General features: G+C 37.4%; 3 protein-coding genes across 4 annotated transcripts; 1 reads left to right on the top strand and 2 right to left on the bottom strand.

Annotated features, from left to right (window-relative positions):
* The first annotated feature begins 355 nt into the window (after window positions 1-355).
* On the top strand, window positions 356-3054 carry LOC144984583 (actin-binding Rho-activating protein). Its single transcript, XM_078933497.1, has 2 exons — window positions 356-492; window positions 650-3054. Exon 2 carries the CDS (start codon window positions 680-682, stop codon window positions 1172-1174), a length of 495 nt encoding a protein of 164 aa, XP_078789623.1. The 5' UTR covers window positions 356-492; window positions 650-679; the 3' UTR covers window positions 1175-3054.
* Window positions 2392-6613, bottom strand: hint3 (histidine triad nucleotide binding protein 3). The gene is made up of 5 exons (XM_023964336.2): window positions 6425-6613; window positions 6129-6246; window positions 5849-5918; window positions 2703-2829; window positions 2392-2569 (listed from the first exon to the last, which is right to left on the bottom strand). Exons 1-5 carry the CDS (start codon window positions 6554-6556, stop codon window positions 2522-2524), a joined length of 495 nt encoding a protein of 164 aa, XP_023820104.1. The 5' UTR covers window positions 6557-6613; the 3' UTR covers window positions 2392-2521.
* A 1012-nt stretch (window positions 6614-7625) lies between these two features.
* On the bottom strand, window positions 7626-11772 carry LOC101166493 (TLD domain-containing protein 2-like). 2 transcript variants are annotated; one of them, XM_011485063.4, is made up of 7 exons: window positions 11617-11772; window positions 10835-10988; window positions 9743-9892; window positions 9493-9645; window positions 9311-9406; window positions 9062-9135; window positions 7626-8602 (listed from the first exon to the last, which is right to left on the bottom strand). In XM_011485063.4, the coding sequence occupies exons 1-7, from the start codon at window positions 11640-11642 to the stop codon at window positions 8464-8466; spliced, it is 792 nt and encodes a 263-aa protein (XP_011483365.1). In that variant the 5' UTR covers window positions 11643-11772; the 3' UTR covers window positions 7626-8463. The 2 variants fall into 2 exon arrangements, with proteins under 2 accessions (XP_011483365.1, XP_020565711.1); XM_020710052.3 differs by lacking the exons at window positions 10835-10988; window positions 11617-11772 and adding an exon at window positions 10513-10711.
* Window positions 11773-15433: the final 3661 nt, after the last annotated feature.

Below are 15433 nucleotides of genomic sequence, written 5' to 3' on the forward strand. Positions count from 1 at the left end.
AGTAAAAAAAAAAATAAGGTAAAATAAAACACTAAATAATCTTGACATCGTGGCTTTCTCAGTTTGTTAATCTGTGAAATTGTTATTTTTTTAATGTTTGCCCCATGGACCCCGCCCCCCATAGAATGAAAGCAACTGCTCCAATTTCTTGAGCATGTTAGTTTATTGTCTTACTTTGCGTGGAATAAATGTGAAGAGTATATGCTGACATTAATCTGCTTTGCTTCAGTGACACCTACTCAAGCTCCTCCTTCTAGACAGTGATTGGCTCGCTATTCAAACACTTCCACGCTATTGGTCGATAAACATGCCAATCAGCGTGACTTAGCTTGGCGCTTCATAAGCATTCTGCACTCCTGCCATTGTCAGCAAAGCTGCTGGCTCCATTAAACGCGCTGAGTTGTAACAGTGTAATCAGAAATTGCTGCATTTTGGCTGCAAAATGACGAGTCACTTTTGGTGAAGGAAAGTGAACAAATGAGTCAGCTACATGTAAGTTTAGTTTTTTTTTCTTTACTTTAAATGTGGCAATTAACAGAATGCGTTTGTTTTAGTCCCAATCAATGATCACTTAGATTTAGACCTAAGAAAGAGGGGAAAAAACATTTAGTTGCATTTAGAATGATAATAAAAATGCTCTTGTACACAGAAATGACTGGACTCATGGGAGGGGACCACCATGGAGCCTGAGGGGGACCTTTGTGCTCCTGCTCAGTCCAGTGATTCTGCTGCAGAGCACAGTGTTTCTGTCAAAGGCCTCAAAGAGAACTGGCAGAGGTGGTCCAGTGAGCGGCAGGACTACCAGAAGCACAATCCCTTCAGCCATCACACCACACCCGACGGGACAGTTCATCAGAGGGGACAGGAGGATTATGGGAGACCCCTGCAGGGATCCCTGACGGAGCAGCGTGGCAGGGATGCTCAAACGCTCATCAGCAGAGAGGTCCAGGAGCTCTGCCAGGTGATTCGGAGCATCGGAGAGCTGAAGGAAAGAGACGGAACTGGGACGGTCATTACAGTGGAATTTGGGAAGCTGTTTGAGCATTATGTGACTATCTCTAATAAACTGGTGGGAATTCTTTTACGCGCCAGGAAGCAAAGACTGGTACACTTTGAGGGAGAGATGCTTTGGCAGGGGAAGGACGATCATGTAGTTATCACTCTGGAACAATGACCTAGAAAACTCCAATAGGAGAGGATGCCTTTGTTTACATTATAATATCATTTCTATTAACAGATAGCTCAGGAAAACAAACTAAAATCTAGCTGCTATTTAAAATATAAACTAATCTTCACTAGTGAAGTACATCTTAAACACTATTGTGTGTCGGTTTTTGTGCAGTGACAGTGCGAGTATGGAGCCGCCAAAGAACCCCCACAGTGAACACGGACCTGTCTGTGACAGGCGGTCTGGTGCTATAGCATGAACTCCATCCGACTCCTCTGGAGGCATAAGTCACACAAGAGAGATCTCAGAAACAACAGACATCATCTCGCTATTTTGTTTGTTGTCATTAAACTTCATGAACATGTGAAACCAACCAATGCTTTATTTAAACTTGTACTGTAGGTCAAAACTGGCTTAAACAACAAAGCCTGTTGAAATAGTGAAACCAAAGCCGTCGTTTCATGTAACTGAAGATGTCAGCACCAGATGATGTAATTAAACTCCGGAGAGGAGAGGTGGCTGTCCATAAACGTAAAGAGCAGCAGCCATATTTATACTATAAATTCTATTACGCATTCATTTGATCACATTCTCCATGAAAATGTGACGCTAACATGTTTTCAGAAATGAAGGCTTATCCTTTAAAATAAAAGCAATGTTTGACGAGCTTTTAACATGCTGTTAGTCAGAGGAGTTTCTCCAAGTTTAAACATCTCCCATGATTTATCACTCGTTTTAACATTTCCACAGTGTGTAGGCAATTTATCATCTTATTCAGCATTGCAGTTAATTAAAAATATATTTTCATTTACAATATTTTGTCAACTCCTACATTTTAACACACAGTAGGCACTATTGTGTGAAAGTCCCTATTCAGTAAAAGAGCTTAAATTAAATGTAAAAAAAAAAAAAAGTGAAATATGTCAATAATCAGATGCAGATGACTTAAAAGAGTACTACCTCAATGTCCTGCATTCTACTTAAGCTCCTGTTGTGTGGCACTTTACATCTAGGGTCTGTGGATTTTTTTTTTCCCAGCATGCTCTAAGGCTTTAAGGACCAGCCCAACAAATATAGAATTTCCAAAACTATATAAAAATATTTCTTCATTTGAATAAAAAACTTTTCCCCCTATTCTAGTAAACATAAGAAAAACAATGTTTGTGTTTTTTGTTAAATATTAATAATTCATTTTAATCCTATTGGTTTGAAAACATACAACAAACAGTTTAAAGACATTTATTCAATTTAAATCTTTCAAAGTGCCAGTATTTTCATTAGCTAATAAAAAAAAATAAAACAGATTATTATAAGAAAATCACAAATGGAGGAGGAGTAATGTGATCCAAGCCATCATCTAGTGTCTCCTTTTGATGAGAGGATTTCAATCAGCTGGTCCGCCTGCAAAACATCCCCCAAAAAAATGGTAACTGAAAGAAAATATTGCAACTTTGAAAAAGAAAAAACAAATCTATCTGTTGTATTGATATTGTTCCATTCAGCTGCACTGTTGAACCTTAATGAGGGATCTTACGGTGATGAACCAGTAGGAGTTTAGTCTGAAGATGAGCCGAGACATGAAGCCCATTTGACTGGCCGGTGCCAGGACGTGAAGGTGCAGGTGTGTCACCGAGCAGAATGGTGGCCAGTGAAACCCAAACCTGCACACAAAACCCACGTAAATTTAGCATTTTTGACAATTCTTATGTGTGCAGTTCACCACATCATCGCAGTTTTTTCTTTGATAAAAACAAAACAAACAAAAAAGAGTTAGAATGGCTTCATGGATTCAGTAAAATGGGGCAGAAATAGAAAATGTTCCTGGATCTTTGATTGTTTTGTGAGATTAAATAAATAAATAAATAAATATGCTTGTCTGAAGAAAATCTTTCAGAAAACTCCAAATCAATGTGAACTATTTTATAAAACACAAAGTAGTGGCAATTGGCAGATAAACCTTCGTCTTCTGACCCTTTATTCTTTTGGTTTTGACATGGTAAACTTTGGGGTTTTTTGGAAAAATCAAAACAAAAAAAATGCATGCTTTGTTTTCTGCTGAAAATATAAAACTGGCATTAAGAAGAGAATGGCGAGAAACTTCACCAGTTTCTCAGTTTTCACTATCAGCTGCTTTTCTACACTCAAATGAAACTGCTTTTGCAGTTTTAAACAGAGCAAAACCATGAACACATTGCACTCTGACCTAAAGCTCTAAAACATAAGAGATTACTTTTGAAATGATCTCTAAGCTTTGGGTTATACCAGCCATTTCAGAATTGACAAAGCCTTTTGGATAAGAGATGAAACATTTTTTACTTTCAAAAGCAAGTCCAGATGACAACCTTTAAACCTCCTACTGTGATGGAATCGACCTGGATGAATGAGAGTCTTCACTGACGAGCTTTGAGTTATGTTTTTGAACTATTGCCTAAAATGGTGAAACTATAATTAAGAGATCACTGGGATCATTTTACAACAGATCAAAAGATGCTCGCAGTGGAAACTTTATCCATTTGACATTTTACACAGCTTTTTTTTAGTCCTCTGCAACATCTACACTTATCTATGTGGAATGTATTCATAAGACGATATTTTTTAAAGGGTGGTTTTTTTCTTTTCTTTATTTATGTAAAATACATAAGATTTGAAGTTACTTCTGGCAGCGTACACTTTAGCTTACTTATCACGCTTTGGTCGGCAAAAGTAAAAAATCTGCAGAAACGCCTGTCTTTCATTTATTAGTAGACAAAATGGATGATGGGTCTGTGTTTTTACTGTTTTTTAAAATATATTTATTCATTTGGGTATTAGTACACAGTGGCGGTTTTTGATATGGGCGATGTGGGCGGTCGCCCAGGGCGGCACTTCATAGGGGGCGGCATTTGCCGTGCCCGATGCTGTACTACTGTATTCAAAGAGGCTACTATATTCATAGAGGAAGATTTGCGCTTTTAATTTGAAATTGCTTCAGCTGCCGACACTTAACACTTTTAGTTTGACACATCAGACTCTTAAGAATGTCTTCATCCTATTTCCTCTTCACACTTATGGTGCAAAAAAAAAAAAAGATGAAATAACTCAGAGTGAAACAACATAAAACAGGCACATGAAAAGGAATTAGGCAGAACAAACACCCGTGCTCAACCCCATTTTCAACAAAAGCAGGCAATGGGGATTATTTCCCATAATTCTTTGCTCCGACACAGCAGACCCGACGCACACGTGACCACCGCCCTCTGCTGCAAGATGCTTGCGGCCACACCTCTTTGCGGTAGTCTTTGGAGCATAAGTCCAAAAACTCGAGAGGGGGGCGCAACTCGCCGGTGGCTGGGTGAATCACGCTAACAGGTGATTGGGAGAATTTTCTATTTGACAATCAACTCTGGGCCGCAGCTGTGCCTCCCGTCATAGAGACGGAGCCGCGTGTGTCAGAGGGAAGGGGAGGGGGAGGGATTGTTACGGGGGGAGAAGGGAGGAAGCACCCAGGCGCAGAGAGCGAGAGGAGGCAGGAGGTTGCAGGGGAACGGGGGCTTTAATAAACACAACTAAGGACACAAAACCAAAACCACTGCAGACGGCAGGCTAGAAACACTAAACACTCGAAACGGGGAGAGCAGACTAACATACTAACTAACATACTATGGACCAGCCCAGGAGGAAGGGAATGACAAGACTTAAATACATACAGACAACCGAGACACAGGTGAACACAATCAGGAAGGATGGGGAACCAAAGTAAAACTCACAACAAAAACGAAACAGGAAACCCTACAAAATAAAACAAGAAGTTAAACTCAAAACATGCCAGAACAAAAAGGAAACAAACCACAAGGGCAAAGAAACAGAAACTGTAACAGGGGTGCTGGGTGCAGACCATTTTTTATGGATTGAGTTTTTTTGGAGGATTTCTACTGTTGGTGTTGCACAAATTTAGGGAAATGCCAAATATTTTTGGAGTAATCCCACTGATGAATTCTATGATTTAGTCTTTTATGTTTTACAAGACATAAACATATTAATCACAATAATTTTTTTTTTAGATCTAATCCCTCTGATATGTTTCACAAAGACTCACTCAGGACGTCACACATTAAGAAATTATTGCTAAAAATTAAGGAGGTGTCTAGCTTTAAAAAAAAATGCTCTAAAGAATGATAAAAGAGCAAAAAAAAAAAAAACGGAAATATTTGAATTGTAATTTCTTATTAATATTTCCAGGCTTTCTTTGTTTTATTCTGCAGCATGTTTATATTTGTATAATTTTAACAGAATATATTTCTATGGAGAGCAAAATATAACAAGTTATTTAGGGTTTAAGTGTTCCTGTTTTTATGCATATTTATGTTAAAAAAGTTCAGTTTAAAAGGTTTAAAAGTTTAGCTTTAGTGTGTTCAGTAAATGTTTATCTTCTTCGGCCCAAAACCTTAAGCGTGTGTGACTGAGTTTGACCCCCCTGTAATACGAGTCTAGAAAGTGCATGCATTTTTTTATGTAAAATTGCTAAAAAGAAGATAGGGAACACAACAGGATGTTGTCAAATTTTGTATGGGGGCGGGGGGGGGGGGGGGGGGGCGCCTGTGGGGTTACTCGCCCAGGGAGTAGGTTAGTGTAGAACCGCCACTGTTAGTACATATACTTGCTGAAACTGTTTTTTTTTTTTTTTTTTTTTTTTTACCTTACCTGACATCAGAGAGATCCATCACGTTGTTTTTCTGAAGGATCTCCTTCCCTACGTCCACCAGCCGGTTCACTGGAAAACAAAAGCATATCTAATACTTAATCAATAACTGCCTTTACACACAACTGCAAATCAAACTGAAATAGGATTACTGTAGGACATCAAACCCTTATTTATTTAATAATTGGTTAAAGGGAGTGGAAAGAAGTGAACTTATATAGGCCAACTCCCACCCCTAAAATCTAAACATTTGTCAAAAGGTTCAGTTTCTCTCATCTTTACCTAAAGGCACGTGCTCTTTACTCAGTGATTTGCAGTTTCCCACGTGCTGAGTTGGTACAACCAGGTAATGATGTGGAGCTCCAGGTTTAATGTCTCTGAAACACGAGATCTCTTCATCCTAAAAGGACATGATTGACATTTTTACATAAAGGTCTGTTTTTGTAAATCTGACACAGATTATTTTTTTTTTTTCTGTCTCAGAGGATGAACATGTTTGATGCCACTGACAATCATTCTAATGAAAACATTCGGATCCACACAGGTGTAGCTAGCTAATAGTGAATCGGGATTCTCACGCTGTAAAGCAGCTCTGTCCCCATTTCTCTGTTTACGATCCTGCAGAAGATACACTTCTTTTCGTATCCCACGACCGACTCGCTGTTGTCTTTCGAAGCATTTTCGGTGACTCCTGCCTCCACTCCGGCCATTGCTGCAGCTGGACAAATCCAGACCACAAGAGTCGATACCGGAAATCATCGAGTGCAGGAAAAAGCAATCAAAATGTGAGTCAGTGTTTTGCCGCTAGAGGGCACTGTGGTTTAACTAATTATTGATTCTAACAGATTTTAAGATGAATGCAGCTAACCTGAAACATAATAATAATAATAATAATAATAATAATAATAATAATAATAATAATAATAATAATAATAATAATAATAATAATAATAATAATACAGAAAATATACACCTATGTTTTCCCTAACAGATGACATTCAAACTTTAGTAATTTCTAATAACTTTATTACAAAATACACATTCACTTTATTGATATTTACTTTAATTTTATTGATCAGTCATGAGGTATACAAAATTTTAAGAAAATCTTCTCTGGCATCATCCAGTTTTAAGATTGAAATGATCTCAGTTCTGTTCTGACAACAACATACGGTCCCTGCAGGAATCTAACTAACTAAATAGCAAATATTTTTTTCTGAGACATCATTAATATCGAGTCCTTGTCTCTGAGCAGAACACCATAGCATCTGAGTCCCTGATGCATAAGTGGATTCTCTGTCTCGAAAGTCTGGAATAGGAATCTGGAATATTTCTGAATTGAAACAACAACTCCTTTTTGCAGCAGTTGTGTTTAACTTGTTTACAGGTTTAAATAATATTATTAGCTTTTGTCAACGGATTAATTACATGATGTTGGTATGATAAGGCTCCTTTGACCTTCATTTGTTATACCTGTTAATATAGCACAGATGAGTTGCTTACTGGTACTTTGCAGCAGAATAATAGGTAGTGATGCTCATTTGTTTGCTTCAACTGCTCTGATCTGGCAAACTGATGAAACAATTCAAAGAATTTGGCAAGCAAATATTAGTGGTAAGGTCTGATGTCAGTTATTAAACCCAAAATGAGAAGATGAAAGATTTTTAATGCTTTACTGGAGGCACAGGACACAGATACACATTTTTTTTCTGTGGTCCTGAGAAGGAGTTAGCTGATTCGTGAGGTTTTATTGATGCATAAATAAAATGGCTTTACCCCTTTGAATAGAAAAGGCAAAGTTTTATTGAGGTTTCAAAAATGAAGGACTCTGCACAGCAGGCCCTCATGCACAGTCATACTCAAACCAAAAACATTCACATATACTTTGCTTTATTCTTTTTCTAAAAAATAGTCCTTTATAAAATAAGAAGCTGTCATACAGTAAAATTTTGTGCAATTACAAGCATTTAGATCAGAACAGCAGAGGTTCAATTCTCCAGAAAAAAATAAAAAAACTCACACCAAAGAGTATACAGCAAACTATTTGAAGTGCATCTCTAATTTCTTTTTGCTCTGGTTTGGTTTTTACTTCAGAACCAAACTTTGAATGGCAACTAAGATGGGCTATTTTTAGAACCCAGCTTTAAAACGTAATCATGAAAGCTGATTAGAACACAACAAAATGTAGATACTGCATCGCAAACACAATGCAATGTTGCAGACAAAAAAATTAAACATAAACAAATGAATTAAGGTTAAGAGAACTGAAAAAATAGGTTTCTATTCAAAATGTGCTTCCAGTTGCTGTGGACTTAAAACATACAACAGCTAGTTTGGTCAACCGTACATCATAATGATCTCCTTAACATCCACCTACTTTGCAAAGAGCAAATAGATAAGTTAAAAGCACATGAAACCAATGCGATGGAACCTGCACAGCACCTTTTTCTGAAAAGGTTCACAAAATCGTTTGGGAGTCATGCAAAAGGCTGTTTATCAGAATCCCAAACACATTTTTTTAAACAAAAGTAGTGTCTCGACCTCACATTTTCCCTGAGATCATGAAGTTGAATAACTCCATAAATAGCAGCTTTTTCGCTGGGTAACTATTTTTCAGTCAGTTCTGCACGGTCCAGACCTCGGCATCTTGTACGATGAAGTCTTCATGTGTGGAAAGTGTTGCGTTGTGAAAGGTAGAGCTGGAAAAACTGGCACCGTGGTACAGATCAGCATCCAGCCACAGGGCAAAGCCACCACTGAAAGGTGAGAGAAATCATCATTTATTTTCAAACTCTGTCGCAGTTTTCTTGCATATGAAAAGATGAGGAAACTTAGCTACCATAAGTCAAATCAGAAGAAAAACATTATATGATTACAAATATTTGATTTATTTTCCAATGTTTAGCATTTGACACCAAACGGGGGTCAAACCCCATTGAATCAGTTCTCTCATCTCAAATTGTGCTTAGATAGCAGATCAAATTGCAGCCACAGCTCAACGCTGTTCCATTGAATTTATATTCGGCCCAAATAGTAAACAAATGACAAAATTAAACATTTCTAAACAACTTTAAAGTTATCTCAGAACTAAAGGGGAAGCCAAGAAGAAACCCAAATACTTTTAGCCTAAAATTCCACTGCAAGTATCCACTTGCAATGTTTTGGGATGGTTTTTATTATTATAACATATTAAGTGAGCATATATAGCAACTTACCCTCCTCCACCAATCTGCAGCGATCCCAAGTCTCCACTCACAAAATAAGAGTTTTCTCCACTCCACTTGTACTGCTACAGAAAGTAAGAACACAGGACATTAGAAACTTAAGTCTAAAATCATTACATCTTTATGGATCTCTTAAATCTATTTTGCATTTGATTTGAATTATTTGTACATGAATTTAAGATTTGCTGATGATAAGCTCCTTCAACTGCAGTGTATGTGACCAAAACAAAGCTTTTTTACCTGGAAATCCGGGCTGAAGGTGAACAGAAAGGTTTCCCCGGTGCCGTAGCAGTATTTACTGATTCTAAATGGATCTGAAGAAAACGCCCCAAACACCTGAAATGTTAAGAAACACCAGTTCGTTAGTTAAAGCATGTGTGTTTTTAAGCTAAAAAAAAATCTTGAAGTATTCAGATGCCAACCTTTTTGTGCATGTCTTTGATGACCAGCAGCACTGGGCTGTCCAGACCCGCCATGTTTCTGTAAAGGGTCTTCAGGCTGCTGCCATGGATGGCTGTGCTGTAGACCAGATTCCATCTGTAGCCCTGAGTTCTTGGTGGTAGATGAGTAACAAGCTGTTGGAAAAAAGAAGTGTCGATCAAATTATGCTCTTAAAAAAGCCTCATCAAAGGAACGTCAGAGGCTGAATGATGTAGAATAGTAAAATCGTACTGTTTTCAGGTGATGGTCCTCCAGCAACAGGCTTTGGTCACTCAGGACAGGGAGTTCATTTTCCACCTCCTGAAATTCCTGCTCCTCTTTCTCAAAGTCCTCTAAGTTGCACAAACTAATGTGTTGCTTTGCTTGCTTCACAGTGATAAACTGCAGGGAATAAAATTTGAACACAATTGGTCAGGAAAATTCAAAACTTGTCAGTTTTATTTTCTGATTTTTCTCTTTGCGTGATTGCATTTGTGTGTTGTGTTAAATAATCTAAATGTACTTTTCTTTAGCTGTAGAAATGTGGTTTTTACAACACCAATTTGTCCAGAGAGTACCACATTTCACCAGGAAGTGGCAGTGAAAGACTGTGCATGTACTTCACTGTATTTCCTCTAAATGGCGGAAAACGTGCGGAAAAGAAAGCCACGTTTCCCTGTCTCATAAGTTTATTTTTGCATTTCATATAGCTTCTTACAGGTGGTATCCGCTGATACCAGCAACATTTGCATCTTACATGTATAAATAAACAAGGATGTTTAGATAGTGTTTTTTTCTTCCATAAGTGGTATGCAATTTAAAAAAAAGTATTTTTTATGTAACAGTTGTAAAGTTTACCTTATTTTCTTTCATTTGTGGCATGTTATTTAGAGACGATGCATAGATAAAGAATTAAAATCAAGGCTGCCTCACAGCTCAAAGAGGCTCCAGATGTTGAATGATTCACAAACAGCAAGTTTCCCACACAAAGCACATAAAGTCTGCAAGTTTCATAATCTCACCTTAACATATGGCTCCACACAGTCACTAGCACGAAACAGGACCATCACATTCTCCAGCATTATCTTCATAGCTCCTTCTATCTCTACAGTAAACCAGTAGAAAAAGTCCTCCATGCCTGCCCCATCCAGGCAGCAGGGGTTATAAACCCTCATGAGTTTTTTTTTTCACTTTCACATAGTGGAAACTTGAGCGGGAAGATGTGCTGTGGTTGCACCCGCCTTAGGGGCATACTTACAAAGATTCAAGGAGGAAAGAGGATGTCCTTATATGGGCAGTAGGACATTCCTCACAAAGATGTGAATGTTGGTCCTTAAAACTCACCTCCCAGTTGTTTGCAGCTTTGAGGTTGTTGTTCAGCTGGCTGAATAGGCCATTGATCACATTCTTGTCGGCAAAGAAGCGATTTTTATATTTTTTCCTGAAGTGCTGAGCCCGGCAGTGCTTTTTCATGAAGAAGGGGTAGAGGTGATCGACTCTGCAGGGGATTAGAAAACAATGTAAAAGATAACCACATGTGTTTACTTGACTGCAGAGTGAAATGGGAATTTCCAACACATTTTGCTTTGATTTACTTTTTTTTTTTTTTGTCTCTTAAATGTCACAAATTCTTTCTTTCAGTCAAGACAGGAAATATTTGAGAGTAAAATCAGTTGGAAACAGCATTTAAATATATAAAATGTTTGTAGGAGGCCAACATTTTATTGTGCTAACCCAGGATACTTACATATGGAGACAAAAAAATAGATGAAAATAAGACTGTTTTAGATTTTCTTTAATTTCTCTTGAGAGTAAAATTTGTTGTAGGACTTGAGACATCTCTAATACAGAATAATTGGAATTTCTTTGGGTTTTTCAAATGAAAATAAACAAAATTAAAATTTAGAAGACTTTTGTTTTAACCATTTTCTGTATGTTCCATTCGTTAAAGTACCGTATTGCTTTATTAATACTAAAAGCATTGCACTGTTTATCTCTTTTTTCTGTCATTCCTCTATTTTTTTTAAAATCCTTCTTCTGATAATCTCTTTAACTTTCAGCTAAACAAAATAATTTCACAAAAGGGTACATTTAAATTTCTCCAAAACATCATTTCTTTTACTTACTCTCCAACGCTGTAGGCAACTCCCATGACTGAAGACGTAGGTGATGGCAGACTGCAGACAATAGACGTGTGGAGTTGGGGGGACAGTGCTGTAGATTTCTGTTTTAAGTCTCCATCCCTGCTTTTTATAGGAGTGGCTCTTTCTTTAAGAGAAGCTACTTGACTATTAACCCTCCCCCTCCCAGGTAACGGCTCCAGAAAATCCATATTCTAGCAAAGATTTCACAAGGGAGTGCAAGAGACAAGGCTGGTGACACATTAACCTGACCTCCTCTGGGACCTTGTTGAAGTCAGAATAGATTTCAAGATATTGCAGTGTCAACTTAAAGCTCTGTGACATAAAAAAGTGACTTAATGCAAAGATAAAGGCCTGAATGTAGGCATTCTTCTTTATATGCTTTGATGCCTCATTGGACGACCATACTTCTGCTTCTTATCTCATTATTGGTACAGAGTACTGCTGCTGGAGTATTGCTTTTTCCAAACACATCAACTGTGCTTTTACACAATCAGTCCTCTCTACTTGTTTTCCCTTAGTCAGATCTCTCTTTACAGTGTTTTGGACATAACCCATAAGAACCCAAACCAAATTTTCCTTCAAATGAAAATTAAATGGGACATACCACAAACAGAGTGGACCACAGAACACATTTTTGATAGTGTCTTGTAACAAGCTTCACATCTTACAAATCACACAAACACAAGTTCATGTTATTACTGCACATCTAAAGGACAAGATGTGGCACATTTCTTTAATGAAACATTCCTCATTAACACATTGTTCTTGTTTTTTCTTTTTCCTTTTTAGTGCATCACTGTAATGCTCTCCTTTTGTTTCTCATGGAGAGAAGCTTCTCACCACTTCCGGGTGTTTCTGGGGTTACCCTGAGCAATCCCCTTTGATGGCTTTGATTAATGTTAATGTTGATCACACAAAGACAAAAGCATACTCTTATTTTACATGCTCGCATTGTCGCAGACCTTTGTCCCAAAAGTATCCAGCTCATCAACATGTCTTTCTATCAGGCCTTAATATCAAGATCTAATCAGAATTCCAAAGCTTGATTACAGTGAAAAGAAATAATGTTCAACACCAATCATTTAAACTTGATCAGTCATCATACCGTCTCTTATACTCACACTACTATTTCAACAGTGTATTATCTGTTGTTTCTATCAAGAGTTGTTAGGAGTACAGAGTAAGGACAAACAAACAAGCTACTCATTAAGTCCAAATCAACCAAGTGTACTAAGTTTGTTGAGTCAGTAATCCTATTTGTGTGAGCTGATTCTGTGAGAGGGTGTTATTTCCTCCATGTTTTTCTGCCCTTTACCGGTATAAAAAATGTATTGAAAACATCTTATGAGCTGAACACACCAAAAACTGATGAAATGTGCCAGAGACAGAGTGTCAATGACAAGAGCTGGTGCACAAGCGCCACAGCAGGCCACTTCTGTAAAGACGTCCTGGGGTCAACAGTCATCCTTTGGGGTTTGGGAGAAGTAGGAGGGAGATAATCAATCTTAGACAGTGTGTCTTGCGTCACTCAGAACAGATCAATAGGACACTAAAACACATGGACACATATGCAGATACAAGGAGATATGTAGTGCATAAAAAAAGGAATTTTTTTTTGTTTTCCTACAAGCACTGGATAATTATGTCAGTCTTGCATGTGCATTTATAATTTTTTTTCCAATCTAGTTGATGTAAAGATTTTTTAGCAAAAGTCTGAGGTCATCCAAAACGCGGGTCATTCAGCCGTCCAAAGAATTCTTGATTATTAATGTGTGATGAAATCATATTTGCTTTACACTTGTCATCTCAGATTACTGTTACTTGAAATGTCTTTAATACTTTGCTCTTAATTTTTTTTGTTTTTGTTTTTTTGAGAACAGCAGGTTTACCGGTAATTTGACTGTGTTTCTAAGGAAAATAACTTGAGCTAATGAGTGCTTAGGCATGCCTTTGTCTGTTTCTTGGCAGCTGTTTCTGCTTCAGCTGCTCCACCCGTTCCAGTAAAGTCTGACTGTGTGCTCCATGATTGCAGCCTGGCAGAAGTTGGGTCCACAAAAATCCACATAGGATTTTTTCAAAACTGTTACAGCTTTTTGCATCATTGAAATAGTACATCAAAGCTTCCTATACTGTGACTCACGTTGGTGCCGATAAGCAACACCTTTAACAACCACTTTACACAGTTTCTCGTTTTTTGCTTCAACCTTCCATTCTCACCACTAAAACATTAACATCCGTCAGAGAAGCCTCAGAAGCTTCCATCTGTGTTCCTACTTGTTTGGATTGGATCACTGTTAAAAAATGCTGTACTTGCAACTCCTTGAACATTAGCTGGGGCAATTGTAACGCTTTGTAACATTTGCCCCTGATAAAGGTGGTCATGTTTTCACAAATTTCTTTTTATATTAGCTTTGGTATTTGTTGTTGTAAAATTCATCAAACAAACCTGAAAGTATATTTTTAAATATATAAAAATGACAGCCATATCTCGATCACATATTTGCCAAGTAAAAAAATATATATATTAGACAGTCTAAAATTTTACTTACCTGCCCAAAAAGAAATTGATATTTTGGGGGTAGAATGTGACATGAAATGCTAAATCTGCTTGCATTCAAACAGCATGTGAAGGTATGAAATGAGCATGCTTGGAGTTGGGAACTTTTGTTACAGTTGACCCTGGTCTCCCCCTACGTTTTTTGTTTTTCTAATTTGAGCTGGCATCTGGAATTGAGTCCTTCATTCCACAAATTTTATGCACAAACACCAAGAAAATTCTGGAGTGACAGCTGTTTTTACCTTTTTCAACAAATGTCTGGAGTTATGCAGTGTAGCGACTTTAAGGCTTGACCAGTCGCAGGAAGTGCTAAGGCAGATCAACTGTTTGTAATGCATACAAATAAATGAATACTCCTTGGCCAACAAATTCCTTACATTTATTACTGAACAAAAAAATGTATAACAGCAACAAAACAAAATCTTTCCAAGGTTTATTACTATCTCATTTTTAGGTAAATGTGTGAAACGAAGCGGTCAACAAAAATACTGGCACTTGCTCTCGCTCTCCATACACAAACCACTAAAGAAAAACTCCTGCAGGTGAATAAGGTGAAAAGGTGCACTAAATCCCTCCCCCTGATATTGTGCACTTTGGAAAACAATGGGGGCTATATGCAGAGTCCTGCCTAATTCCAATGCCTTTAGCAGGAGTGAACATATCTCTGCAAAACCTGTGAGTGAACTGCTTGTGCAAGATCAAAGAATCTATATTTACATTATTAACCTCATGCTAAACTTAACTGTTGCAACAAATTTGTTGAGAACCCTCTTGAGAATTACTTTGTTTTCAAAAGATTCAGAAAAAGTAACAGAAAAAAATATTTTTATTGTTACTGTCCCATCCAGTTTTAGGCAAGGTTTGTCACAAGTTCTATTTTTAGTATACATGTTGCTGGTTATTCAAAATAATCTAATGCAATCTTTGATTTTTGATTGTAATTTTATGTCACTCAGATTTCCAAACATGTCATCAACTTCCACTGAAGTGTTGCTATTTCCCATTTTTCCAACCCGTGAGCATATTTGATCCTACAAAATGTGGTGTTTGAACATCTCTTTGAAATATAGGAGCCTTGCTTTACATAGTTCTTCAAAGCAAATTCCCAGAATTCAATATAACCCTAAATGATCTTTGGCACAGAGGAAATGCTAAAATGTATGCAGGTATGTCCCATTTGTTGCCTTTTCATAAGCATATTACTCATAACCAAATATTATTACACATTCTTTGCAAAGTGAT

This window comes from Oryzias latipes, chromosome 16 (genome assembly GCF_053564925.1).
Source record: "Oryzias latipes strain Hd-rR chromosome 16, Olatipes_Hd-rR_3.1".
In the NCBI taxonomy this organism is placed as follows: Eukaryota; Metazoa; Chordata; class Actinopteri; order Beloniformes; family Adrianichthyidae; genus Oryzias; species Oryzias latipes.